The following is a 27,249-nucleotide window of genomic DNA, read 5'->3' on the forward strand; positions in this document are numbered from 1 at the left end:
TATGTACCGTTATTATTTATTCAATTAATGTAAATAAATATTTTAAACAAATGGATTATTAATGGTTACATTTTAAAAATCATGTGGCAAAAACGCGTTACTTTAATGAAATATCTTTCATTCATAACCCATTAAAAACGTGGTATAGAGGCAGGTTTGAATCTCTGCTCATCAATTATATCCATAATATTTATCAAAAAATAGAATATAAAACTTTCACAGGATCTCAAGACTGTTGCAATCCGTGCAAGATAGGTCAATATGATCAAAATTAGCGAAATTTTAATTTTTATAAATTTATTCATACTTTTGAAATTAATAAAAAATTTATTGTCATCTGAAGGTTTATTTTATGCTTAAAAAAATAACCTTTAAATAAATATTTTAAAGACTTGAATTTTTATTATAGAAATGTAAAATTTTTTCTTAATCTCGTTTTATGTCATTGATGGGATTGAACATAGGTAGGTTTGTATAGAAAATGTGTAATAATATTTTAATCCTTTTCCCTTTATTTAACCTTATGGCCAAATTAGAAAAATAATATTATAAATTGCTCGAGATGTTAAATAAGTTCTCATAATATATGAAAAATTCTCGTGAAAATAAGGAAAAGTAAAACATTCAATATTTTTTATATATATATAACGATATAAGGCCCAATAGAAGTTAATTTATATAAATAAAATTATATTATAAAATAAAATGATTTAAAAATCACCCCTATAAATAGATTGATTGTTCCCATTTTATTGGATTCTGGGAAAATTTTATCATGTAAATATTAATAACGGATTGAAGCCAATTTTCCCACTCATTAATGGTTTATTCGATTTCTTATCTTTGATTTTGTTTTCCCAAAACCAGACCACATTTTGCAACTAATATACAGAGTATTTGATTTGTAGATAACCCTTTTAAGCAGATTAATCGCGAAATATTTGCAATAGCCTCACATAGTGTTGTTAAACGGCTCGATTTGAGCCGATTTTTAAAAACGGCTAACTCAATATTTTAGCCAGAAAAATATCGCATAGGTTCCGGAATTTTAATTTCCAAACCTTTGTGTCATCTATGACCAAAATCTTCAGGCTTGCGTAATATTTTTCTGGATAAAATAACGAGTTAGCCGTTTTAAAAAATAAGCTCAAATCGAACCGCTTAATAACACTACTTTCCCATATAGCATAACTTTTCCAAAAACTTTCCTTGCATCGGTATTCAGCTAGATTAAATTACTGTGTCTAGATTTAAACAGTTGCTTAACATAAGTAGGGTAGTAACGGCAGTTGAAGGATAAAAAAATAAATGAAATATAAAAAAGAATTTCCATATATTTATATAAACTAAATGGGGAATTTTCCCAGAGAAAAGAAATTATGATTTATTAATTTGGAAACATAATTGTTTTTGGACGTCCTTATGCATCTAAAACTATGTCCACGAATGTAGAGGATGTGACCACGATTGAAAGTAACGCGAATTTGACGCCCAACAAAAGGCACCTGCTGGACATAAGCTGCTTAGAGACTTCCTATTTGCGATTTGTATAACCTTTTGGTAAATCTATCAATCTCTTCGATTTCAATAATTCTCCGGCAACTAGTTTGAAATATGTTCAAAATACAAAAAAGTTTTTGGGCAAGGATTTGAAATCAAAAAAATAACTATAGTTGCTATAGAAGATGTCATCATCATATTCAAGATCCTGCAAGGTTAATGTAGGTGTGGAGCATTATGGGACTGCCAATTTTAAATCGATGCCCTCGTCGCAAAGTGTATTTGTGATTAGTATCCTTAAAACAAAAATTATGACCAGTCGAATCTAATCTAGTTTTATTAGGGTCATTCCATTGAAATGTGTGAAAGAGTTTGTTTACATCAGTTCAAACCGAAAATGATATTAAAACTAGGAGGAAATATGGCTTGAACTTTCTATTTATTCTTTGAAAATCAAAAATCGTCTTACTCAAACTTCAAATTCTCATTTACGGAATCATATGCAAACCGATTATATCTTATCGTTTTGAAACTTGGATCCTTACCAAAGAATTTATTCAGTTGGACTGTGGCTAGGTTAGTTGCCTATGAATTATTATTTGTTTTTACTCGATACCAATGTTAATTCAGATTTTTAAATAAAATTATAATACTCTTTGAAAAATCTCATTTAAAAAAAAATGGGAATGTTTTTATTTTGGGAATATTTTTTTTAAAATAAAATCATTATTCGCCATTTTTTATTATAAAATGACCGAATGAATATTTTGTCAATTCATATGATAGTAACAGTACATATTTTGTTCCCGATTATAAATTCTGGCCTAGCCAAGCATCGAAATTGCTATAAACCTTTATTATATAAATTAACTTTGCGTTGAGGGTATAAAACTTTTACACTTGGCAATATTCTTTAAAAAAAACTCTTTATAGGATTATTTTGTTGTTGTCGCGTTCAATTGATTATTATATTCATATGGCTTATACTCAAATTCTCTTCTTCGCAGTCATATATCTTCCTTAATTGCACCATGAGATCTTTGATGTTATAACCCTTAGAGGCTGAAATAGGAAAAATGGGTGTGTCCGGATACTTATGCCTAAAAATGCCTAAATTTGTAAGGCAAACGGGCCCTAGGTCAAATTTCGTACCCAAAACAATGTATTTATAATGGTCGGTGTTCAATAAGGTCAGTTCTTTATTTTCGTTCTTAGGTCCTATCGTTCTGCCGGAACTGCCATCAATCAATTTTTTAGGTTGGCTCAAGCTTTCGTCGACTAGATCTTCTTTCGAATGATGATTTGGATGAGGAGATAAATCGTGAGCAGAGTTTTTATCGTAATTTAGCCGGGAACTATATTTGTCGCCAAAGTTTTCGTCGTCGTTGAAGTAGGAATTGGTATGATTCGTTGAAAGCCTATTGTTAGGATCGGAAAAGTAAAGATCTATTTCTTTCCGCAGCAATTCGAATTGATCCCAAGGAGGTTCGTTAACCGGGGCGTTTGATACGGCGTCCATATCTTCGTTGTTCGGGAACATTTCTCGAAATAAATCGAGATTTTGACGATCATGATTTGTAAAATTTTTAATGGCTTCGTCGGGATATATCGAATTTTGAGGAATCGAGTGGTCACTTGTAGGTGTAGAAAAATCCAACATGTAAATCAGTAAAATACAACGTTGAGCGTGTCTTAAGAATCTGTAACCTAAACCCTGAGAAAAAAAAACCTTTTAAAATTGGAAAAGAAAGAAACAAAAAAAACATATTTCCTGGTTTAAGTTCAAGGACAGTGTGGAAAAAAAATCTCTGCCACTAATTCGGATTCATAATTCCGAATTCGGTTAGAAACCTGGCAGGGTACATTATCAATAAATAGTTCAATAAAGATAATACAAGTTACTTTATTAAGGTGGGATCCTTGGATCAATCCCGGTAAGTCAGCCATTTTTAGTTGTATTCCGTCGCTATACTTCATGATTCCCAACTGGGGTCTTATCGTGGTAAATGGATATGGCGCTATCTTGGGATTCGCTCTAGAGACGGCTCTTAAAAGCGTTGATTTACCTACGTTAGGAAAACCGATCTGTAAATAGTTTAATAATTTTTAAAAGAATGATTATGAACCTAAAAGTGGGACATATTTTTTAGAGGTTTGACATGACAGCCTCTTCAAAAAACATTCCATAACTTCTTTTTTTTTAAAAAAAATAGCATCTTAACTCAAAAACAATATTTATACTTCGAAAAGACCCGGGGGGTGGAAGGTCCGGGCTTATTCGGACTAGTAGTGGTTATAGTAATGTTATATAAATAGTTTTTTTTTTTAAATTACCAATCCAAAATGAGCAATGGTCCTCATTTCTAATAAATACTGTTCTTTCTCCCCGTTGGCACCTTTCTCGTATACCAGGGGGGCTTTGTTGACAGAATCGGTGAAATAAGAATTACCCTTACCTCCCGACCCTCCTCTAGCCGCTATGAACATGTCACCTGTTTGGTTCAATTCGGCGATTATTTTGGTGTCCTGGTTGAAGAGTGCCTGTTCTGAAACTTTGAGCGAATTGGAGTTTAAAAAATTTAAACCCGTTTTCAAAAATATCGTACCCAAAGGGACCTTTTTTTTATATAAAAATTTGAATAATAATTAAGTGATCAGTAATTTCAGAGTTTTGAAAGTCGGACTTTTATATTAAAAAAGAGCGTTTCCGGTTCTTAAAATTTTAATTTTGAAAAAAATGGGTTGTAAATAATGATTTACTGGAGATGGTAAATCAGTTTTGGACGTAGTCCTTTTAATGCGTTTAAATCGCGCGATTTTTATCGTGGCGTCAAATATGAGATTTTTGGTATTTTCTATATATAAATTACAGCTCAGAATTAGTAAAATAAACGGCAATTTACTAATGTATTTGAGACTCTTAAAAAGTAGATCAGCTGTAGACATTGTTTTATAGCGCGTTTAAATCGCGCGATTCTTAATAGCTTTGGTTAAGTTAAATTAAACCCTGGTTCTATAAAAGAATTTCTATGTTTGAGTGCAAACTATCGAAAAAATAAAAACGCCATTTCAAAATGTTTGCAATTTCATTGAGCAAAATCTAGAATATAAAATATTACCATCTTAATTTTGTTAAAAATTACGCTTAAAAAAATGAAAAATGATTTTTCAAAGCTAAAAACGGACAATAAAAAAATCAGAGGCTTCTATTAGTGTTGTTAAACGGCTTGTTTTGAGCCGATTTTTAAAACGGCTAACTCGATATTTTAGCTAGAAAAATATTGTTTAGGCCTCGAGATTTCTATAATATATATCTAGTAGACCTTTGTTCCTTTTATGAGTAAAATCTTCAGGCTTGCGAAATATTTTCCCAGATGAAATATTGAGTTAGCCCTTTTTTAAAAACCTGCAAACGAGCCGTTTAACAACACTAGCTTCTACAAGCGGAATAGGCATGATGCAAGATGCTCATTGAATTAGTAGAATGTAAATGGGGGTTATTTTTATCAATCTGTATTTTGACGAAGTCCGTAAATCCTGTTTAAGTCTTTAAATGAAGAGCTATGTATTGAATTCAACATGTTGCATATAAAGCGATAAAATTTTTTAATTTATTTAGTTTTATATTATTATTAATATTATATTTTTTATTTTAAATAAACGTTTTATATATATAAATTTTTTATTTTGATTAAAGCATGCCATAATGGCATGGCTATATTTTTTAAAATTCATTCAATAATAAAATAACATTATGATAAATATAAATAACTATGTTTCTAGTGGATGATAGAAATAAGCTGACCCAAATGAGCATGCTCATCATACTGACTCATTGATCCAACGCATCAAGTCAACCAAATGGGATGGCTCATGCAGTTGGCTCAAGTGGATTGTCTTATTAGTATCAAACCTGATCCAATTCATGGCTATGTTGGCTAGGCTGATCAATTTAACACAAAGTCCAACTGGCAAAAAGATGTTTTGGCTGGTCTACACAAATTGTGCAAACTGTAAAGTATTTTTATGGGCCAGGGTAAAGTTTTGAAAATGATTTTAAAGTTGATAATTTTAGGCAAATTTATGTAGCTTTCCATGATAAAAAAATTATTATGGATCAAACTAGATTATTTTTACAAAATATATTTTAAGGCCTTATAAAAAATAATTAAGGGCCCCAAAGATCTTATAATTTTAAAGGGATACCCATGTGAACCTTTAATCAAAATAAATTTAATACTTACTTATTTATATATAAAAATAATATATAAAATTATTATGTATAAACAAGATAATAGATTAATGCATATATTTCTTATAATTTATAAGGTAATAATAATAAATAAGAACTAATATGATTACTTTTAAACATAACCATTTCTTCCAAAATATGAATATTCTAATGTTTATAAAAAATCAGTTTTAAATTTTAATGATCTTTCTTTGTTGAAAAAAATAATATTGGTTCAAATTGAACCTTTAAAAATTATTTTAAACCTGTTAATACTAATTTAACAGCTCAGTTTAAAGTCCTATATAATTATAACTAATTTACCACCTGTATTATTAAATCTTCAGCATTTTTTCCATCACAATTGTTTGATCCTCCTTTTTCACCATCATCAGCCTTATAAACTGTAGTCATGTGACTTAAAGATTGCACATCATGATTTGCTTAAAATTAACTTAACAAACATTGTATAAAAGATTTTTTTAAAACCTTTGAATATCACATGTCCTCCATTCCCGCCATTACCACCACCAGTACCTCCTTTGTTATTACCATATAAATGAATAAAAGAGCAGCCACCATTTCCTCCCTTGCCACCTTGTGTTCGTACAATCTTACAATCTATGAATGGAGAAGTTTTCTAAAACTTCATTTATATATGTAAATATAATGTATAACTCTTTGTATCTGTGAGCGAGGTTTGTATAAGATCAGTGGTTCATTATTCATAGATAAATTTCTTAGTATTACTTTGATTAAAATTTTATTCATTACACTCGTGTGAAGATGAATGAATGTTTTATATCTTTGCCATATGTTATTTGCTACTTTACTCGGTATCGTCCCACCAAATCGTATGAAGATTATGAATTAGGCGTTTTGTCGTATTGCCAAGATTCCCAAAAAAATCTCGAAGATTCCCAAAACTAATTAAAGAGGTTAAAGATATATCGCAACAATTATCAACACTAAGAAAATTATAAATTAAAGTATATATTATTTAATTTGCATATAATAATTAATTTTTTTAGAAAACTAGGCAAAACAAAGAGTGCATATTTTATGGAGACCATTAGTCCAAGTAAATAGTATCTTTTAGATGTTTATATCATTTTTAAACAAAGCTATTATTCAAATTCTAATAATCAAATGGTTCAATATAGTTTGATTAAATCAAAATACAACAATAATATTATCTATTTTAACAAAAATTTAATTCAATTTATACATTATCAAGCAAAAAAAAGAGATTGCATTTTTATATATTAATTAAAATTTTTATTATGAGATATTTGATAAAAATTTTAATAATGTTTTATCAAAGATATATTTATAATACAATTGTGCTGTCTATTATATATTAATGGATCTAGAGCATTAAGAGTTTGCTAAAATATTGTAAATTATCTGCTATTTATATCATTTTTAACATAGCTATTATTCAAATTCTAATAATCAAATGGTTCAATATAGTTTGATTAAATCAAAATACAACAATAATATTATCTATTCTAAAAAATTTAATTCAATTTATACATTATCATGCAAAAAAAGAGATTGCATTTTTATATATTAAAATTTTTATTATGAGATATTTGATATAAATTTTAATAATGTTATATCAAAGATATATTTATAATACAATTGTGCTGTCTATTATATATTAATGGATCTAGAGTATTAAGAGTTTGCTAAAATATTGTAAATTATCTCCTATTTATATCATTTTTAAACAAAGCTATTATTCAAATTCTAATAAATGGTTCAATATAGTTTGATAAAATCAAAATACAACAATAATATTATCTATTCTAACAAAAATTTAATTCAATTTATACATTATTATGCAAAAAAAAGAGATTGCATTAAAATTTTTATTATGAGATATTTGATATAAATTTTAATAATGTTTTATCAAAGATATATTTATAATACAATTGTGCTTTCTATTATATATTAATGGATCTAGAGTATTAATAGTTTGCTAATATATTGTAAATTATCTGCTATTTATTTTTTAATATATACTGTTCTTGTATTAATATAAATATTAATTACCATTTAGCCATTTAAATTTAATTTAAAATAAAAAGCATTTTTTAATTTATTTGTCAAATCTGTTACAACGTTTCAAAATTATACAAATTTATAATCGCTTCAAATATATTTGTGGCCATTTTAGGTCATTTGACGTTTTTTCACAAATGTTCATACTATTGGCGGCTACACTATATTTAAAATGATATATTATATACAAATACAATATATTAAAAAAATTAGATCTGAACTCGAACTTTTGAATTTTATTTCATAAGTATATATCAAAATATATATTTTACTCTTTAACCCTTCAAGTAGGGGCTAAAATATAAACTATTAAATTTAAAATATTTTGTAATTTGACTCCTGGATAATTGAGAACTATAATTTCATTAGATAACTTCGTTTCGTCCCTTCTTTCCTACATACCTGATTTGAGGTCAGTAAAATACTGAAGGTTTGGGTTCTCAATCTAATGTCATTTTAAAATAATTTATAAAATATAGACAAAATTACTCAAAATAATGAAATTTTAAAAATTGGGTTGGGTGCGAATAGGCTTTTTTTGGTGGAGATGATAGGCTTACCCCAAATGGCCTGTATAGCAAGAAATATAGGCTATATTTTTTTTTATTTATACGCGTTTTTAAGTCGATGAAAAGTTACGTAGGAAAAATATATTTGCGAAGTTAATTTCCTGCCCAATATTTTTAATTTGAAGATTTGATGGATGTTTTAAAAAAAATTTATTTCACCATATATTATTTTTATAATTTTATTCTTTTAAGTTTAGATTCAAATATATCAATATACTTGTATATGTCGTATTGGGATATGGAATCATGTGGATTCGGAATCCTTACATGAAAATTTGAGATCTTGAATCCCCACTTTTTTTTCAAAATCTTTTATTAAAACTTCTATTTCTAATAATTATTAACTCATTTTTCAGGAGAGAATGTATTTTTATCTAAACTATAAGGGGGCGTATATATTTTCTCAAAAATAACGGGCGGGTAATCTATCCTCTCTACGTCTACTTTATTATAAAAGAAACTTTAAAAAAGGTAAAAAGAAAGGATTTGTAAAAAGAGAAAAACAAAAAAACTCTGAACCAAGGTTTGTAAAAAGAGGAAAATAAAAACTAGGAACCGATCTTATTAAAACTACCGATCCAACACTTCCTTTGTAGCGTAAAATTTATCAGTTGGTGACCAAGACGAAGTTTTCGTTAGTTTACCCGTGTGTGCGGACGTTTATAGGAAATTAGTTTACCCGTGTGTGCGGACATTGTTTTTGAAAATTTAGTTAGGTTGAGAAATTGGGTTACCCGGGGATCGAAAGTTTTAATAAAAGAAGCGATAACACGAGATTGCTATCCAAATTTTTATTAACGACCTGTTGCACGAAAGTGCTGCGCATAGATGAACCTATTAGACGAAATTCACCCAAATAACTCATTACACGTAAGTGCTGCCCAAATTTTATCTAATTAAAAAAATTATTATCCGAATTTGTGTTATTTTTTCTCATTACACGGAAGTGCTGCCCAAATTTTGTTAGATATAAAACTGTTACAAGAAATTTACACGAATTTTGTCAGATATTAACCCTCAAAGTGTGCATGTATATGCGCATAATTGACTTGTTTATGCTACTTATAATATCTTACTTGTTGACATTACAAATAATCAAGATTTTTATTTTGAAATTAATCATAAATTTTTTATAACGCCGGGATGAAAAGTTTAAAATTTGTTAAATACTGGAAAATACAGTATAATATTTTTGGAGCGCTAGTTATACTATTAATATGGATATGTTTAGTTTGAAGCAGGAGAATGAGGAGGAGTCGCAGCGTTAAAATAAAAGGACAGAATTTGACCATTGAGGGGCATAATGGAGAAGAGGATATGATGGGTAAAGTAACCTGGTTACCGGTTCAAGAGTTAATCAAAGGGTGGACAGATAGTGATATATGTTCTGATAAACAAAATTTCGATAATAGTTAAGTTTTGAGACCGTAGAGAGAGCCAAGGGAAAATTCTAGAAGAATGAGATTGGAGATAAGACAAAGTTTTGAGCCTGGAGTAATGAGTTGTTATAATTGTGGTAAACCAGCTCATATGCTCAGGGATTGCCGTGAGACAAAATTCTTAGTTGTGGTAAGCTTGGACATATTGCCCCTTATTGTATAGGTAAGCAAGAGAGATTGAGACGTGCGGGTTTTGGTCAATTTAGACATAATAAGGTGGAGTGTAATATGAACAATTACAACAACAGAAGCAGTTTTCCACAGAGTGGGATGGATCCGAATGCTTCAAATGTGAGGACAATTGAGCGGGAGAAAATGGAAGGAGTTCGTGCAGTAAATGTTAAAGAAACGGAGGAGAAAAATATAGAATGTTTCAATGCCGAAAGGATGAGCATGTAGCGAGGACTGTGAGAATTTGTGACTATATGATGGCGAAAAATTTGCAAGATGGGTCGGGGTGCGGCGGTTGAAAGGGACAAAGGAGGAGCGTTATCAGAGAAAAACAAATAAAGAGGGAGGTGTCAATATGCTACAAGAGGGCTAGTACAAGATCCTTGTCCGAGAGTGATGATAAATTTAGGGAGAATGGTTCCCATGTTATTTGATACGGGAGCAGCCATTTCGGTAATTGGATATAATGGATATCAGAGTATTTGGCCCGGTGAAATGATAGAGAATGAGGGGTTAAGAATAAGACAGTTCGATGAGACCCTGTTGGCAGCAATGGGAAGAGTGGAAATAGTAGCAACATTGGAGGAAAGGGTTGAAATATTAGATTTAGGGGTTGTCAATCGGAATATAGAAGCGATGATCGCCAGTGTTACGGATGCGGAGAACGGGGTCACATTCGATGTTCATGCCCTATGGAGCGACATAGGGAGGAGACCGAATTGGGAACAGTGGAGCAAATTATGATGAGAGTACCGAGTACCGCAATCATGGCGGTCAGATGGGGCGGAGCAGATGAACGAGCGCCGACACTTTTTTGGCGCGCGGCGTCGGCGTGGTCAAAATCATCGGCCGCGGCGCATTTGACCGGCGGCGCACATGTCTAGCTTAGTGAAACCTTTAGGATCAATAAAACCTAATCAAGCCAAAAGATCCAAATATATATTTTTAACAGTTATCGATCCTCCTGGCTTTTACAAATAATAATTCACATTTTTAAGATTAATAATTACAAAAAAGAAACTTCTTATCTTTTTATGAAACTTTATAATGAGTTTTCTCAATTCTTTTTATAAAATCACAATTAATAAGCTTGTGGAATATTGCACTAATTGGTTTAAACATTTTATTATTATTTATTTTCATATCTTTATTTAACATATATGACGAACGTCTTTTTTAAAACATAAATATTCGACGGTCTTTTTTAAGACCAATGAATACCCAGCGGCACCTTTAAGGGCCTATGAATTTTAATTAAAGTAAACTCCAATTTGATAAGAATTATAAATTATTTAATTTATTTTACATGAATAAAAAATTTAATATAAATTTAAAAGTCTAAATAAAAATGACTAGAGTCTAGTGTTGTTAATTTGCTTGGTCATAAAATTTACGACCCTTTTATGTGCTCAGGCCGACCCGGGGTTCAGACCCGGGGTCCAGAACCGGGATTCAGACTCGGGGTCCAGAACCGGGGTTCAGACCCGGGGTCGTGTCGTGTAACGATTTAATAAACAAGTTGATAATTAAATATTTTTTTATTGTAATAATAATAATCATTGAAAGAGGGCGGGTCTAGGTCTTGGGGGGTCAGGAATAATTTATCAAAACAAAATATCGATATATGGGTAAAATATAATCTAAATATCTTTAGATTGAAAGTATTCATTTTTTATCTTGATGGCTATGACTTGGTTTTGGAGGTGGATAGAGGGGGTGGGGGGGGGGGGGGGTGAAAAATAATATTTTTTGATATGGAAATAAAAATATTTTTTTTATAATAATAATAATGATCACTCATACAGGGCGGGTATAGGTCTTGAGGGGTCAGGTATATTTTTATTAACACAAAATATCGATATGGGTAGTGTTGTTTAATTGGTTGGTTGTGTAAATCCCAAACCCGAGGTTTGGGTCTAATAAAATCACTGCGATCTACATTAGCAATATTTATATAAGAAATAAGCCAGCATTAACTCGAACCCCATAAATAATGTTGTTTCAAATATTTTAATTAAAAATTTTTATCAATAATATCGAACTTAAATAAGAAAATCCTGCAAGCAACTCAGCTTATGACTAAAAAATTTTTAATCGGGACCACTTACTTAGGGCTTGGAAATAATTAAAATGAATTATTATGTAGGTTTGCTTATAGATTATTTCTATACCATCCTGATATTAGTTCAGAATTAGATACGAACTTTCTGACCGGATTTATTTAATTTCCAACTAGAGTATGAATATTTAATAATATATTTAATTAAAATATAATTTTTATTTTCGGGTTTTTAATAATAAAATTAAGTATCTGTAGCTAATTTTTTTAATAAAATCCCCTATTTTCTTATGTGATAAAAAAAGTAAATTATATATTTCTACATGATTTTAAAATCTAAAATAAAGATGTGATTGATATTAACGAGTGGCTTAGCGTCTCTAGTTTCTATAAATATAATAAAATATTTTTATTTTACATAAAAAATTCAACATAAAATTGATTAATTTAGATCTATTTAAAAATATTTCCGTCAACATTCTCGATGGAAACAGTTATAATTATAAATTTGATGAAAATTAATTTTCCATTTTTTTAGATTTCGGAAGAAAAGGAAGTTTTTCAAAAAAATTTCAAAAACACATTTGTTTTCAATTATAATTTTATTCGTATTTGTAAATATCATCATCATCGTCATCGCTTTTCTTATTATGTATAATATAATTATAATAACCATATTAAAACTGAAACAGAAAATAAAATATAAAAATGAAATCAGATAATTAGTAATTACTAATTATCTATTAAATTAGTTTTTCAAACTTCAAAGATATGTATGATATAGATCGAATTTCCTTTTCGATATATCATATCGTATGTGAGTTAAAGAGGCTGTGAAATATATTAATCAAAAAACTAGTAATTGCCTCAATTATATAGATCTTGTTTTGTTATTTGGTCTGAAGAACGCTTTGAAAAATAATTATTTAAGTTAAATTACAGGAAGTTTTTAAAAAATAACAAAAATTTTCTCAACAATTTCTTTTAAGTTTTTAATAGTAAATTTAATTTTATTTTTGCAATAAAAATTTTTATATCTGAAGGGGTTTTATTTTTGATAAAATCGTCAACATATTTCATTAAACATCATATTCATAATTCATAACTTAATAAACCCCACTTCAAAAATATTTAAAAAAATTGTAAATTGAATAAAAAAAATTATTTTTCTATTTAAACAATAATAATTAATTTTAACTTCAAAAAAACTAACGGAAGTTTTATTTTTAAAAACTATATATAGAAGAATAAAAATAGTAGAATTTAAAAAATAATTTATTTTAAATAATAAAGTTTTCTTCTAAAATTTTTCACGCTTTTATCGTTTTTTACAAAACTAAATATCACTTAAATTTTTTATAATAAAGTAATTGTTGTGATTTTGTTCGTTTAAGTTTTATACATATATATATAATTTATATATGAAATGTCAGTTAACTTTCACGTTATATGTATTTATACATATATATAATTTTATATACAAAATGTCAATCAAAAGGGAATTTTAAAAGGATATTGTTTTTTCCTTAGGGAAAAAAGATTAGGGTCTTTGTTGAAGATTAATTTTTATTGTCTTTGTCTTGATGTAAAATATGAAATAATAAAATCATTGATGGTTCTAAAAACTAAAAGTTTAATTTATTTGATTATTAATTTGCTATGTTTTGTAGATATCAATGGAGTGTTAAATACTTTTATTTACATATATAATAATGGTGCACGTATTAACCAGGATGAGACACCGAAAGTTGATGGCAAATGTTATGTAAAAGTATCATTTGAATCAAATGGAATTGGATGATGTTCAACTATTCTGGATATACTGGTAAGAATTTATTTTAATTGTAATACACAACGCAATGAGAGATATTTTATTGATTAAATATGAATAAATAATATTAGTATAAAATATTAATTAATTTGAATATTTTTAGTATTTATATGATATTATTATGAACTTATTAGAATGCAAAATATATATATAAGGAGGGTGAAAATTGTGTTAATATTTTGATATTTTTAAAAAAAATATATATATGAAATATTTATGATTAAGAAATAAGGTATATTTATATGTATGAGATGGGATATTTTTATTGTCTTGTTGGAAGAGATTTTTAATAAAGAAATAAATGAGATTCAGAGACCTTTAAATTCTGAAATGAATTTAGGTATGAATATTAATTTCATTAATTAAAATTTCTTAAATGGAAATATAATGGTAGAAGAGTGGGGTACTTATGGGAATGAGTCCATGTAAATTTTTGTGGAAAATTTAAATGGTAATATGAATGTTACTTATGGGAATGAGTCCATGTAAATTTTTGTGGAAAATTTAAATGGTAATATGAATGTTACTTATGGGAATGAGTCCATGTAAATTTTTGTGGAAAATTTAAATGGTAATATGAATGTTACTTATGGGAATGAGTCCATGTAAATTTTTGTGAAAAATTTAAATGGTAATATGAATGTAATATGAATATATTGAAAGAATTTAAAAAATATCAAATATGTATATACAATTTGGTTTTTTTTTAAAAAAAATGGGCATATGAGTTGGTTCATTCTTTTAGTTCAAATATTAATTAATACAATTTATTGGGATAATATTAATGAATACAGGATAATATGTTAAATATTTGGGAATAATATGTTAATGGGAAATTTAATATGTATTAAATATTAAGTATGTAATTTTTGTTGATAAATATAGGGAATATATTTAAGTCATATTAACATGTGAAGTAAAAAATATTGTTAAATATAGGGAATATATTTGAGGCATATTAACATGTGAAATAAACAATATTGTTAAATATAGGGAATCTATTTGAGGCATATTAATTAATGAATTGTAGTTAATATATGGATATATTAAATGCTTAATTTTAATTAAGTATATTGGGTAATTAATTATAATGGTTTAAAAAAAATATATATAGAGAGAAAATTCAGTGTGAATTAAGCATTTAGGGCAATTAGTGAGTAATTAATTATAATGGTTTCAAAAAAATATAGAGAATATATTTAGAATTCAGTGGGAATTAAACATTTAGAGTAATTAAATGTTGGAAGAAAAGAAGATATTATCAATATTATGAAATTTTACAATATTTTTATATTTTTTTGTATAAATTAAAATTTTAAATTGTATTTGAATATATTTGTATTATGTTTATGTCATACAAATCATGTATTTTTATGTTTACCAATGTCAATGGATCTAAAGATATTACATCTTATTGTTTAAAAAAAAATATCAAAATTTTATTGAGATAAAGTCTTACATTAGTGATATATATGTAGCAAAATTATATTTATAGAGATTTTATGTAGTTATTTATGATTATGTCTTTAAAATCATATTTTTGTTAGATTACACTTTAAACATTTTTTTTTGGAAAAATTCAAATTTGTATTGAGACAAAATATCGCATTGATTATATATATGAAAAGAAATTATATTTAGTGATAGTATATATTTTGACTATTAATTTTTGATGAAATATTTATCATTATGTTTTATTAACACATGATGTGTTGGAAGATAAATATGGAGAAGTGGAGAGTAATGATGACCAAGAGCTATGACTTAAATGAAAGGATTGAAAAGATTATGGCAAAATGATATCCAATAAATGATGAGAATTGAAATGAAGGGGAAAGATTATATGAACATGAATTGAATATTATAAATTAAATTGAAAAATATTTTTGGATAATGTAACACGTGGTTTTTGAAGGGTGGGCGTGTTGTGATTTTGTACGTTTAAGTTATATATTTATACATATATATATAATTTATATATGAAATGTCAGTTAACTTTCACGTTATATGTATTTATACATATATATAATTTTATATACAAAATGTCAATCAAAAGGGAATTTTAAAAGGATATTGTTTTTTCCTTGGGGAAAAAAGATTAGGGTCTTTGTTGAAGAATAATTTTTATTGTCTTTGTCTTGATGTAAAATATGAAATAATAAAATCATTGATGGTTCTAAAAACTAAAAGTTTAATTTATTTGATTATTAATTTGCTATGTTTTGTAGATATCAATGGAGTGTTAAATACTTTTATTTACATATATAATAGTAATGTGTAACATTTTAGAAGATGAGGATTGGTCTGATTCTGATTATTTTAATGGTGGACAATCAACCTCAACACCGATTTCACCTGTAAACATTCCAAGCGATGAATTTTCAATATCTCAGTGGGACAAGAATTAGTTGTTTCATTTTATGGGGATTCTACATCATCCAATTCAGTAGATATAAAATTTCGCGCTGACTCCCAAGAAGTCAAGGAAGAGGTGCCTCTATTGCACTGCAATATACAGCCATACTACTTCACAAAGTATATTACTTTTTATTAATTTTTGGATTACCTTTATTTTCTCATAAAACATTTTGTTACATTTTCTTATCAAAAAATATTTTGCATATCATATTTGTAGTATTTTTGACATATATTTTGGTATTATCGTTAACATTTATTAGAAATAATTTAGCCAGAAATTAAATTTTATTGTATTTATCATAAAAATCTTATTTTTGTGTATGAAATTGCACATAATAATAAAAGAAACATTCTACATAAATTCAAAAATATTAAATAAAATATTTACATAATAATATTTTTATTTTTTGTCAAGCTAATCTTAAGAAACATCTAAAGTCCGCGCACTCAACTATATTCACTGAGTTATCACAAATAACAACAAAAGATACGATGTCCGGGATTAGAAAGCCTCTAATACATGAGAATTTAAATATGAACAAACTTATATTAAACTTTTTAATAAAAACATATAGTTCACTAAGTTTAGTGGATAATGAATCTTTTAAAAAGATGATCTATTATGCAAATAGTAATCTGAAAGTTTGGTGTAGGCAGACATTATCCAAAAATTTAGACAAAATTTATAATATTGCCAAAATTCAACTAATAAAAAAATTTAAAAATGTTAAAAATAAATTTGCATTAACTAGTGATATATGGACTTCCCATATTACTGAGAATTGTGGATAGATAAAATTTATTTTTATTTTGTAGCTTATAAATTAAATTTTAAAAATTTAAATAAAATGTTTTATTGTATAAATCAAATTTTACGAAATTAAAATTATCCAAATAAATTAAATTGAATATGGAAGAAAAACTAGTCCATATATTTTTCATATGTATAGAACATTTATATTATATAAAAAAATATAACAACCATAATAGTACTTTAAAATTACAAATATATTTCCGTTAGATGGCGTAATAGATTTATATCTAGTTTAAAAATGATATGAATTATAGAAGAATAATTTTTTGCTCTGGATTAATTTATTTGGTGCAAACTTATATAATAAAAAATATAAAAATTTGAAGTTTCCACCATTATAATTGGAGTTATGATGTCCATTCTCAGTTTAGTGATTTTTTTTAGACTTCAAAAAATATATTATATTTTTGACTCATTTAAAATAAATGCAATAATTTATAATTGTCATTGAATCGAAAAACTAGTTTACTTCAATTAAAATTTTGGGGCCCTTAAAAGTACCGTTGGGTATTTATGTCTTAAAAAAAGACGTTCGTTCATAAATGTTAAATAAAGATATGATAATAAATAATAATATAATGTTTACACCAATTAAAAATAGCAATATTCCCCAAATCCTATTAATTATTTTATAAAAAAAAATTTAAGATATATAGAAATTCATTATAAAGTGTCTTAACAAGATAAGAAGGTTTCTTTCTTGTAATTATTTGTAAATGCCAGGAGGATCGATAATTGTTATAAAAATATATAAATTATTTATGATAAATTAAGGGAGTTACTTAATTATTGGATATAATAATTGTTGGAAATCAAATTTTTATAATAAAAAACACATAAATCTAGGACCTTATTGTTTTCGTTCTTTTCGCTTTGGCTCGTTTGACTTGATTAGGTTTTTTTGATCCTAAAAGTTTAACTATAGCCAACTGACCACATGTTAAGGTAATTAGTTTTCTATTACTATTTTTATTTTCTTTTAGTATTTACAACAGAATTGCCTTATGTTCAGCATCTGTCATCTCAGCCCAGCTCTGATGCATGGTTGAAATATCGAATGCCTTTGTTTGATAATTAGGACAAAACCCACGTATGGCTCTTTCAAAGTCTTTTTCTGTATTAAAACAATATCATTTATTTTATTTTTCGTTATATGTAAAGGAGTTTTTTTTCTAATCACATTTTGTTTATAATACATGGTTTCACAATTATTGTTGTTTTAGAGTGATAAAATTATTTTATTTTATAAAGGTAAATAAAACATATTATAAAATTTATCTATTAAATGATATCTAAATATTTCACAAATTTTGTATAATTTTTATTTAAGCAAAATTATTTATATTTTATATATATTTTTTAAAGATTTCATCGGTTAATGAAAATATTATAGCATCTTTATTGAAAATAAAATTTATTATTATGTTTCTAATTTTTATTCCAACTCCTTCTTTATTAGTTCAAAAATGTTTTAAATTTTCTTTAATTTGTTTTGTACATAAAAGATGTGTTGAATTTATAAAATTTCTCAAGGCCGATACCATTCTCAATACTTCCAAAAATTAGGTATGATTTTTTTTTAAAATTGATTCAAGGCGGGAAAAAATAATAATATTGAATGTTTGGTAATCCTAATTATGGTGTTAAAATATAGGTCCTAAGAAAATTGGGTGATCGTGTAATACGTGAGTTTAAATGTATTTGTGATTAAAAACGGTGCATATGATAAACAATTTCCTAAATTATATGTTTTATTACTTATAATGCTAGGACTATTATTTGAGCATATATATTTGATGTTATCTAAATCATGAGGGGAGTATATAAAATAAGAGATATTACTTTATCGAGGCTGATATCAACCATTTGTACCAATGGGTATTTATACATGTTTTTTAAATATCAAGAACTTGAACAGCAAGATTAAGTATCTTAATTCATTTTTACTTAGAAGATTATATTTAACTAGTAGATCGTCAAAAATGACAGAGAATGAGAATTTTATTCGTTTTTTTAAGAAAGATGTTACTTTTTATTTAAAAATCATATCCAATTTATATAATTTTTAAACCCCCCCCTCCCCATTTAGGTCAAGTCCAAGCAATGTCATTGAGTCCAACCCATTAGGACTAAGAGTGGAAACTATTATTTGAGTCAAAATATATTTAAATGAGCTTGTACCCAATACCAAAATTCTTTGTAAATATATTACTGGTTACATAAGACTAACATTTAACATTAAAAAATTTCAAGCCAGGTCCAAGCTCATAATATTTGGAAAAAATTTCCACGCGTTCAAGACCTTATAATTTATAAAAAAAATTCTCAAGCCTAGTAGATAAAATAATTAGTATAATTAACTTAATTTAATATTCTTATTTGAGTATATATCTTTTCTTTTTTTAAAAAGAATTTAGCTTAATTTAATAATCTTACTTCTTCAAAAGGAAACTTTGATTAAGTCTGTTTAAGAGTGCCCTTATTTAGAGAATTTTTTTAAATAACTGGCACTCCGATTTCAGGAATTCAAGGAAAATGATAGTCTCTAAAAATAGATATGATCATAAAAAATGAACAAATAAATTACTTCTTCTGATTTCAGGAATTCAAATAAAATGATAATCTCTAAAAATTGGTATCTGGCACTCCGATTTCAGTCAAGGAAAATGATAGCCTCTAAAAATAGATATGATCATAAAAAATCAACAAATAAATTACTTCTTCTGATTTCAGGAATTCAAATTTGTTATGAACATCTGTTTATAAAAAAATCAACAAATAAAAATAAATAAATAAATACGTACCGATGACATGACGTAATGATGACATGACGTAGCGATGACATGACGTAACGATGACATGACGTAGCGATGACATGACGTAACGATGACATGACGTCACGATGACGTAGTGAGGACATCGGAAAATTATAATATAGATATTAACTATTAGTTTTACATCTCGAGAGCTTATTACATCACGAACTTCAATTAGCAAGTCTTGATATTACTAGGTGTTTGGTAGGTATTTTACTTTTTTAAAAATTGTTGCGTGAGTATATAGATTGAGATATTATCTTATTGCCATGGGCCATTTTACCATGATACTCACCTATATATTTGGCAATTAAAATATCTTGTAGTTGATTAGCTGATGATAAAATATTAACCAAATATGAAATCCTTCCCTTATACTTTTCACAATTTCTCAACGTACTATAGTAACGACGTAAAATATTATGATTTTTAATTTGTTTTTCTTTAAAAAATTAATTATTTTTGTAAATATATGGGCCAAAAAGAAATTTTTTAATCAATATATTGAATGATTCGATCCTCTTGGCTTTCCAGTCCAGGCTCCGCAATCATCCTCATAGACTGATTTTTCGCCAACATTTTTTAATTAAATTGATTCAGAAAGAGAAAATATTATAGACGTATTTTTATCTAAATATTGTTTTGAGCCATTCTTTAAATAATGTACAAGTTATATTACTTAAAATTCGATGGCCTCATAAGCTCCCTAAAATATATAATTAAACTTCATCTACTCGTTATTTTAAATCATCGAAGAAATATGACTTATAGCTTTATCAATCCAAGTCCGAAAATGATCATACTTTTATATATGTCTGAAATTTGGAGAAAAATTTACAATTTTGTTTTCTACTAATATATTTATGCCAACTATTTTATTACACTTTTGAATGCATAAATTTTTTTACAATCGATTTTCCATTAGTTCCTACTAAAAAAAGGGACTGTTATTTATTTTTCCAAATTTTATAAGGGCCGGGCTCGTGCTGGGTGATAGCCTGGTCATGAGTGTTAAAAAAAATACATATTGAAAATAATAACAAAATTTTTAGTATTTTAATAATCTTGCGAATGTAAATAATGTGAGTATCTTAGGATGCATCTCTTTGTATTTTATTAGTATATCTTCTACCAGTATTTTAATTTTTTATCAGCAAATAACTTTTTTTTTATCCATAATTTTAATTATATGAAAAGTGAAAATTTTTTTTGTTGTTATTTATTGTAATCGATGTTTTAATAATTTTTATATGAAAATATAAATTATAATTACTATATAAAGTCTAATTTTTTAAAAATAGACCCAAAATTTGCTCGTGATATTATTTTATTTCAAATTATAAGATAATTTAACAATAAACGCCACCTTGCTGGTTAAATTTTATGAAATCATAATATGTTATTCTTTTTATTTTAAATAAATTACCGATAAAATGTCGACTGGATACTTATTTATATGTGACAAATTTAACGCTACAAAGGAGGTGTTGGATCGGTAGTTTTAATAAGATCGGTTCCTAGTTTTTATTTTCCTCTTTTTACAAATTTGGTTCAGAGTTTTGTTTTTCTCTTTTTACAAATCCTTTCTTTTTACATTTTTTTTAATTTTCTTTTTATACAAAATTATTACACAAAATACTAATTTTTAAAAACTTAATTTTTAAAAATTTTTACAAACTTTAAAAAAAATATATAATATCTTTTTTAAAACAAATTAATTAATTTTTTAAAAACAGAAAAATCTTTTTTATAATAATCAATGTTTATTTTATAATTGAAATATATATATTTATTATTATTATTATAGTTATTATTTTCCTTTTACAATTACCAATTTAAAAATAAACAATTATAAAAATAACAAACAAAAAAAGCGATTATTTTATATAACAAAAAAACTAATACATCAATAATAATGGACTGCCTACAGTAGCTCCTCCCTTCAAAAAAAATCCACCTCCTCCCGTTCCGTGTCAGACAAAATATATTCCAAAAAGTCCTCCAGTGTTCCCGACCACTTTGAATTATTCGCCAAGTAATCCAGTGTCCCAGGCCACTCCGAATCATTTGCCCCTCTTTGTCCACCATACCCCTTTCCTCCTGCCGTCTTATCAACTCCTCAGGAAGCAAACCCTATATGCTAACTCCCTCAACGCCTCAGTTTCGCTAATCTTGTCTTGTTCTGGCTCCGACGGATATCCAGGTGGGCCACGCGCATTCCTTCCCTGATAAACTTCTTCAGCTTCCGAGGCCTCTACACTTCGCAACACCGTATCTTGCCGTCTTTGTTCCTGTGATACATATTTTTTATTATTAATTTATTTTATATATAATTTATGAATTTTAATTAGAAGAAAAATATTAAATATTTTTTGAATTATTAAAAAATGCGATTTTATTTTTTAAAATTAATAAATATTATTTGCTATAAATTTGATTTATAACAATCCATATTCGTTCACTTTGGGCAGGTTTGTGACCAACGTGCTAGATAAAATAAGATTAGGACATTAATTTGAAAAGGTAATTCTCTTTCTCTCATATCTTTATCATTATCAAAGACCTTTTTCGCTATATAATCTATCTATCACTCCATAGAGTATTTTGTTTCTCTGGAAAAAGGAAAAAAATAACCGTTTGTTGTGTGGTGTTCGTTGCTGGATAGTCATAAACCGATTACTGACTAGTTTTTGCCTATTCACTGGAATCTTCACCTATTTTAAACAATTTGTGGTAAACCCATTTAGCTTTTCCTTATTTTCATGAATAAATTCTAATCTCAATTGATATGAACACATTCTCAATTATTGTTAGTAACTATCAAGGCTTACATTAGATGTTAAACTTAAAATTAGCCACCACCCACCCTTAAAGTAATTAAATTATTTTGGCAGTTCATGGGTATAGGCTTTTGTTTTGCCCATTTCTTTTTGTTGATTAGCCTATAGACGTTTAAGCAACAGTTCTCGGACTGTTGCGCGTACAAGTACGTGCGGCTTGCCCACAAACGTGTGAAGGGCTCCTCATTTTTTTTCTCCCCTTAATTAACTATCCAGTTTGATGGATTTTTGAGGAAAACCTAGCGTAGCTCTGTTGTATCCACAACCAGAGGGCGAAAACGCTTTTATCACGTATCACGTATCGTATATTTTATTCTATTAATTTTTGATGCTTCAAATAATTTACAACTCGTTATATAAAATTTATTTTTTATCATAATAGGAAATTTTAATTAATGATTTTTATTTTGTTGGCATTATAACATATATAAAAATACCAGGACTAAAACAATTATAATGAATGCAGCATTGCAATATCCTGTAACAAAATATAGTATATCCTTCCTAGCAAAGCCTTCTTTTGGATGGAAACATTTTGGATCCTTAATATTAAAAACTGACACAAATAATAAGAGAACCAGTGTTGCTACAGATAAAGTCTTTTGTAATATATGCTTGCAAATAGCACTTGATAAAGATGGTGAGGATGAAAATAATTCTTCATTTTCAGAGTAAATTTTTTGATTATTTTATAAATATTAGTAAATTTTTTAATTAGTTATCCAATCAAATCTTTTTCAAAAAATATCAGCACATCAAATATAATAAAACATTTACTTGACAAACATGATTTATCATGTAAAGAAGAAATATCTAAACAAAATTTAAAGTTATTTTTCAAACCCATTGTAAAAGATACAACTGACCCTATAAAAGATAAAAAATAGATTCTGGTAAGGAATTATGTTCTCATGTGTTGCAAGGATTTAATGCCATTCTCTTCTATAAATAATACTGGAATGCAAGATTTTCTAAAGGTTATTTGTAAAATCTTTATAATTTTTTATAGGGCAATCTTAATTTTTAACTGTTAAGATATTTAATTATTTTATAACATTCCACATTTAGAATTTTTTATGGCATAATATTTTTATCATTAACTTTTTATTATGTAGAAATATGGCATTATTTCAGATACCAAAGAATTACCAGATAGAACTACACTTAACCGGAGTGGATTAGATGATACGTATTTATCAATGAAAGCATACATATGCCAACAAATTAATATAGGTCCTAAATTTTGTGCTATAACTTTTGATATGTGGACCGACAAATATAGACAGCAAAATTATATCACCTTTACATTTCACGAAATAGATAATAATTTTAATATTGTATTTTATATATTGGCGACACATCATGTCGCTCAAAAACATACCACTGAAACTATTCTTTCCGAGATAGAAAAAGTTAAAAATGAATTTGATTTAGGGTCCAAGAAAATTCAAATGGTTACGGATGCAGGACCCAAAAGAAAAGTAGTGTTCGTCTTGGAGAATATGACCATCATTTATGTTTGGGGCATGGATTACATAATCTAGTGACAGTCGATGGAATAAAAAAAAGTTAATAAAATAGAAATTCTCATTAAAAAAGTGAGAGCAGTTAGAGTTGCCTTAAGATTCAAAACAGCGGATTTTGAAAATTAAAATGTTTTGAATCGATATCATATACATCAGATATTTTAGATTTGGATGATAATGATCCTTTTTATGAAGATCGTTTGTGGTTTGATGATGATAGTGAAAATAAAAAATCATATGATCTGTACAAAAAGGAGTTACTATAAATTTAGCCTTATTATTTCGTAGTGAAATTAAAAATCATTTAATTGTAAAAGAATATGATAGTCCTCCCATAGCATCCCTTAAACAAAATATGCTTACTAAATTTGATCATAGATTTCCAATAATCGATCTTCAGGTAGTATTTTAAAATACATAAATTATTTTTTATATATTATTTCTCTTTCTTTTATTTTTTTACTTAGGTGTTAGGAGCACTTTTGGATCCTCGTTATCAATCTATAAACATAGTAAATGAATATTTAAAGGAAAAAAATATTACTCCGGTTGAATTTTTATATCAACACGATACCTCTCTACGACCTTACACGGACGAATTAAACGAATCTGAAACGACGGAAGTTGCTTCAAAACTCGATTATCTTAAGTCATTGGCTACGAAACATTCATCTATTCAAAACAATAACCTGGAACAACAAGACTATTTAACTAGTTTAGAAAAAGAGTGTTATTCATTATTTTCGCCTTATAATTTGGAGATAAAAGATGCCTTAGATTTTTGGAAGGTAAGAGCATTGGATCTTCTTAACTTTCAATATTAGCTAGAAAGGTCCTGTGCGTTCCAGCTACGAGCACACCCAGCGAGCGTGCATTTTCTATTGGGCTCACTCTGAACTCTAAAAGATCATTATTATGTCCTTTAAATCTTAATAAAATAATATTTATTCATGATAATTATAACTTAATGAAATCATTAAATTATAGTTATAAACATAATAAAGTATAAATTTTATTTTAAAAGTCTTTCCAATGAATTTATAAATTTAATTTAAGTTAGAAAAATATTTGACGCCGCCGCGCCGCCGCCAATTTTTGTGGCGGCGTCTAAATCGATTTGCCGCCGCCAGCCGATCATTTTAAAAAAGAAACGCCGCTGCCGAAAATGCTATCGGCGCACATGTCTAACTATAGCTAATTGACCAGGGTAATTAGATTTCCATTAACAGAATTGCCTTATGTTATCTTTCTAATTTTTATTTCCACTCCTTCTTTATTAGTTAAAAAAAATGTATTAAATTTTCTTTAATATGTTTAGTACATAAAAGATGTTTTATAAAATTTCTACTCAAGGCAGATACCATTCCCAACACTTCCAAATAGGCATACGATTTAAAAAAAAATTGATTCAAGGTGGGAAAAAAAAATAATATTGAATGTTTGGTAATCCTAATTACCGTGTAAGAATATAGGTCCTAAGAAAATTGGGTGACCGTGTAAACGGTGAGTTTCCATGCATTTGTGTTTAAAAGCTGTGCATGTGACAAACAATTCTCCTAAATTATAAGTTTTATCTAATGCTAGGATTATTATTTGAGCTTAAATATTTAATGTTACCTATCACGAGGGAAGTATATATCATAAGAGATATTACTTTATCGGGGCTGTTATCAACCTTTTGTACCAATGGGTATTTATACATATTTTTTAAAATATCAAGAGCTTGATCAGCAAAATTAGACAAGTATCCTGATTCATCTTTACTTAAAAAATTATATTGAATATTAGCTATTTGTTTTGCATTTCGGGGACTTATTATATCACGACTTGGTAGATATTACTAGGTGTTTGGTGATTTACTTTATTAATAAGTGCTTTGTAAACACAACGCGGTGTATTGGAATATATAGATTGAGATATTATCTTATTGCCATGCAATAAGTTATATTTTACCTTACTATTCTGCAATAGAAATATCTTGTAATTGGTTAACTGATGATGACATATTATCCAAATAAATACTTCTCTTATTTTTTTCACAATTTCTTTATGCACTATAGTAACGATGAAGAATTACCATATCGTTAGTATTTGATTGAGGCTCATGTAACTCTAAAATATTATGATTTTTAATTTGTTTTTCTTTAAAATTTAATTATTTTTGTAAATATATGGGCCAAAAATTCGAAATTTTTTAAACAATATATTGAATTCTTGGCCAGTCCAGGTCCTCTATCATCCTCAAAGACCGATTTTTCACCAATTTTTTTAATTAAATTGATTATTTATTCCAAAATCTTTCATATTTTTTACCCCAGTGGGTAATCTGAATTACAGAGATTTTCAAATAACGACAAGTCGTTCGTGTATGAATATTATATGGTTAGTGTTAATTAAGAAATATGATATGTATATATATGATTTTATAGGTTATGAAACCGATAGCTACAACTCTTTCATTTTAGAAGGCAAAGAAAAAATGCATTTGGGAGATCTCACTCCCATGATAACTATTATAATATTAAAACTTTAAAAAATGGCTTTAAATAATTTTAAGTTTTGTAAGTCGCTTGTTAATTCAATCCTGGCAAGCATAGTCAAATATTGCTTGCATTTTATATTTTGATTATCTTTTATTTTTAATAGATTCAAACACAATTATAAAGATGAATATATACTATCCGTAATAATTCACCCGATATTTAAATTTTTTTCTGATCAAAATATTTAATTTTTTAAGTACGAGTAACCCGTTACTTTTTTGAATATTCAGTAACGCGGGTTTCTTTTTATGAAAATTTATAATGAGTTTCTATTGATCTTAATTCTTTTCTTTATAAAATTATATTTAATAAGATTTGTGGAATATTTCTATTTCTAATTGATTTAAAGATTTTATTATTATTTTTTGCCATTAGAAACTTCAAATTTTTTTCGTTTTATGTTTTATTAGTTAGTTTAATTAAAA

At 27.1% G+C, this 27,249-nt stretch overlaps 1 protein-coding gene across 3 annotated transcripts; it reads right to left on the bottom strand.

Moving 5' to 3' along the window:
• Nucleotides 1-2,393: 2,393 nt before the first annotated feature.
• LOC135926426 (GTPase Obg-like) lies at nucleotides 2,394-6,584 on the bottom strand. 3 transcript variants are annotated; one of them, XM_065462301.1, is made up of 6 exons: nucleotides 6,506-6,584; nucleotides 6,221-6,352; nucleotides 6,059-6,174; nucleotides 3,835-4,116; nucleotides 3,403-3,585; nucleotides 2,394-3,214 (listed from the first exon to the last, which is right to left on the bottom strand). In XM_065462301.1, the coding sequence occupies exons 3-6, from the start codon at nucleotides 6,143-6,145 to the stop codon at nucleotides 2,456-2,458; spliced, it is 1,311 nt and encodes a 436-aa protein (XP_065318373.1). In that variant the 5' UTR covers nucleotides 6,146-6,174; nucleotides 6,221-6,352; nucleotides 6,506-6,584; the 3' UTR covers nucleotides 2,394-2,455. The 3 variants fall into 3 exon arrangements, with proteins under 3 accessions (XP_065318373.1, XP_065318372.1, XP_065318371.1); XM_065462300.1 differs by having other exon boundaries at nucleotides 6,059-6,185; nucleotides 6,221-6,371; nucleotides 6,410-6,522; XM_065462299.1 differs by having other exon boundaries at nucleotides 6,221-6,371; nucleotides 6,410-6,516.
• Nucleotides 6,585-27,249: the final 20,665 nt, after the last annotated feature.

The sequence above is a fragment of the Gordionus sp. m RMFG-2023 genome, chromosome 3, assembly GCF_954871325.1.
Source record: "Gordionus sp. m RMFG-2023 chromosome 3, tfGorSpeb1-WG-v2, whole genome shotgun sequence".
Classification (NCBI taxonomy): Eukaryota; Metazoa; Nematomorpha; class Gordioida; order Chordodea; family Parachordodidae; genus Gordionus; species Gordionus sp. m RMFG-2023.

What these genes read in the sequence shown, in the direction of transcription:
- LOC135926426 (XM_065462299.1), bottom strand. Translation starts at nt 6,502, where the DNA reads ATGAATAAAATTTTAATCAAAGTAATACTAAGAAATTTATCTATGAAT. An exon ending in CTGAAGATTTAATAATACAG is followed by an intron (nt 4,117 to 6,058) that starts GTGGTAAATTAG and finishes TATAAAAAAAAG; the next exon opens with GTCCCTTTGGGTACGATATT. An exon ending in AAGGATCCCACCTTAATAAA is followed by an intron (nt 3,215 to 3,402) that starts GTAACTTGTATT and finishes TTTTTTTCTCAG; the next exon opens with GGTTTAGGTTACAGATTCTT.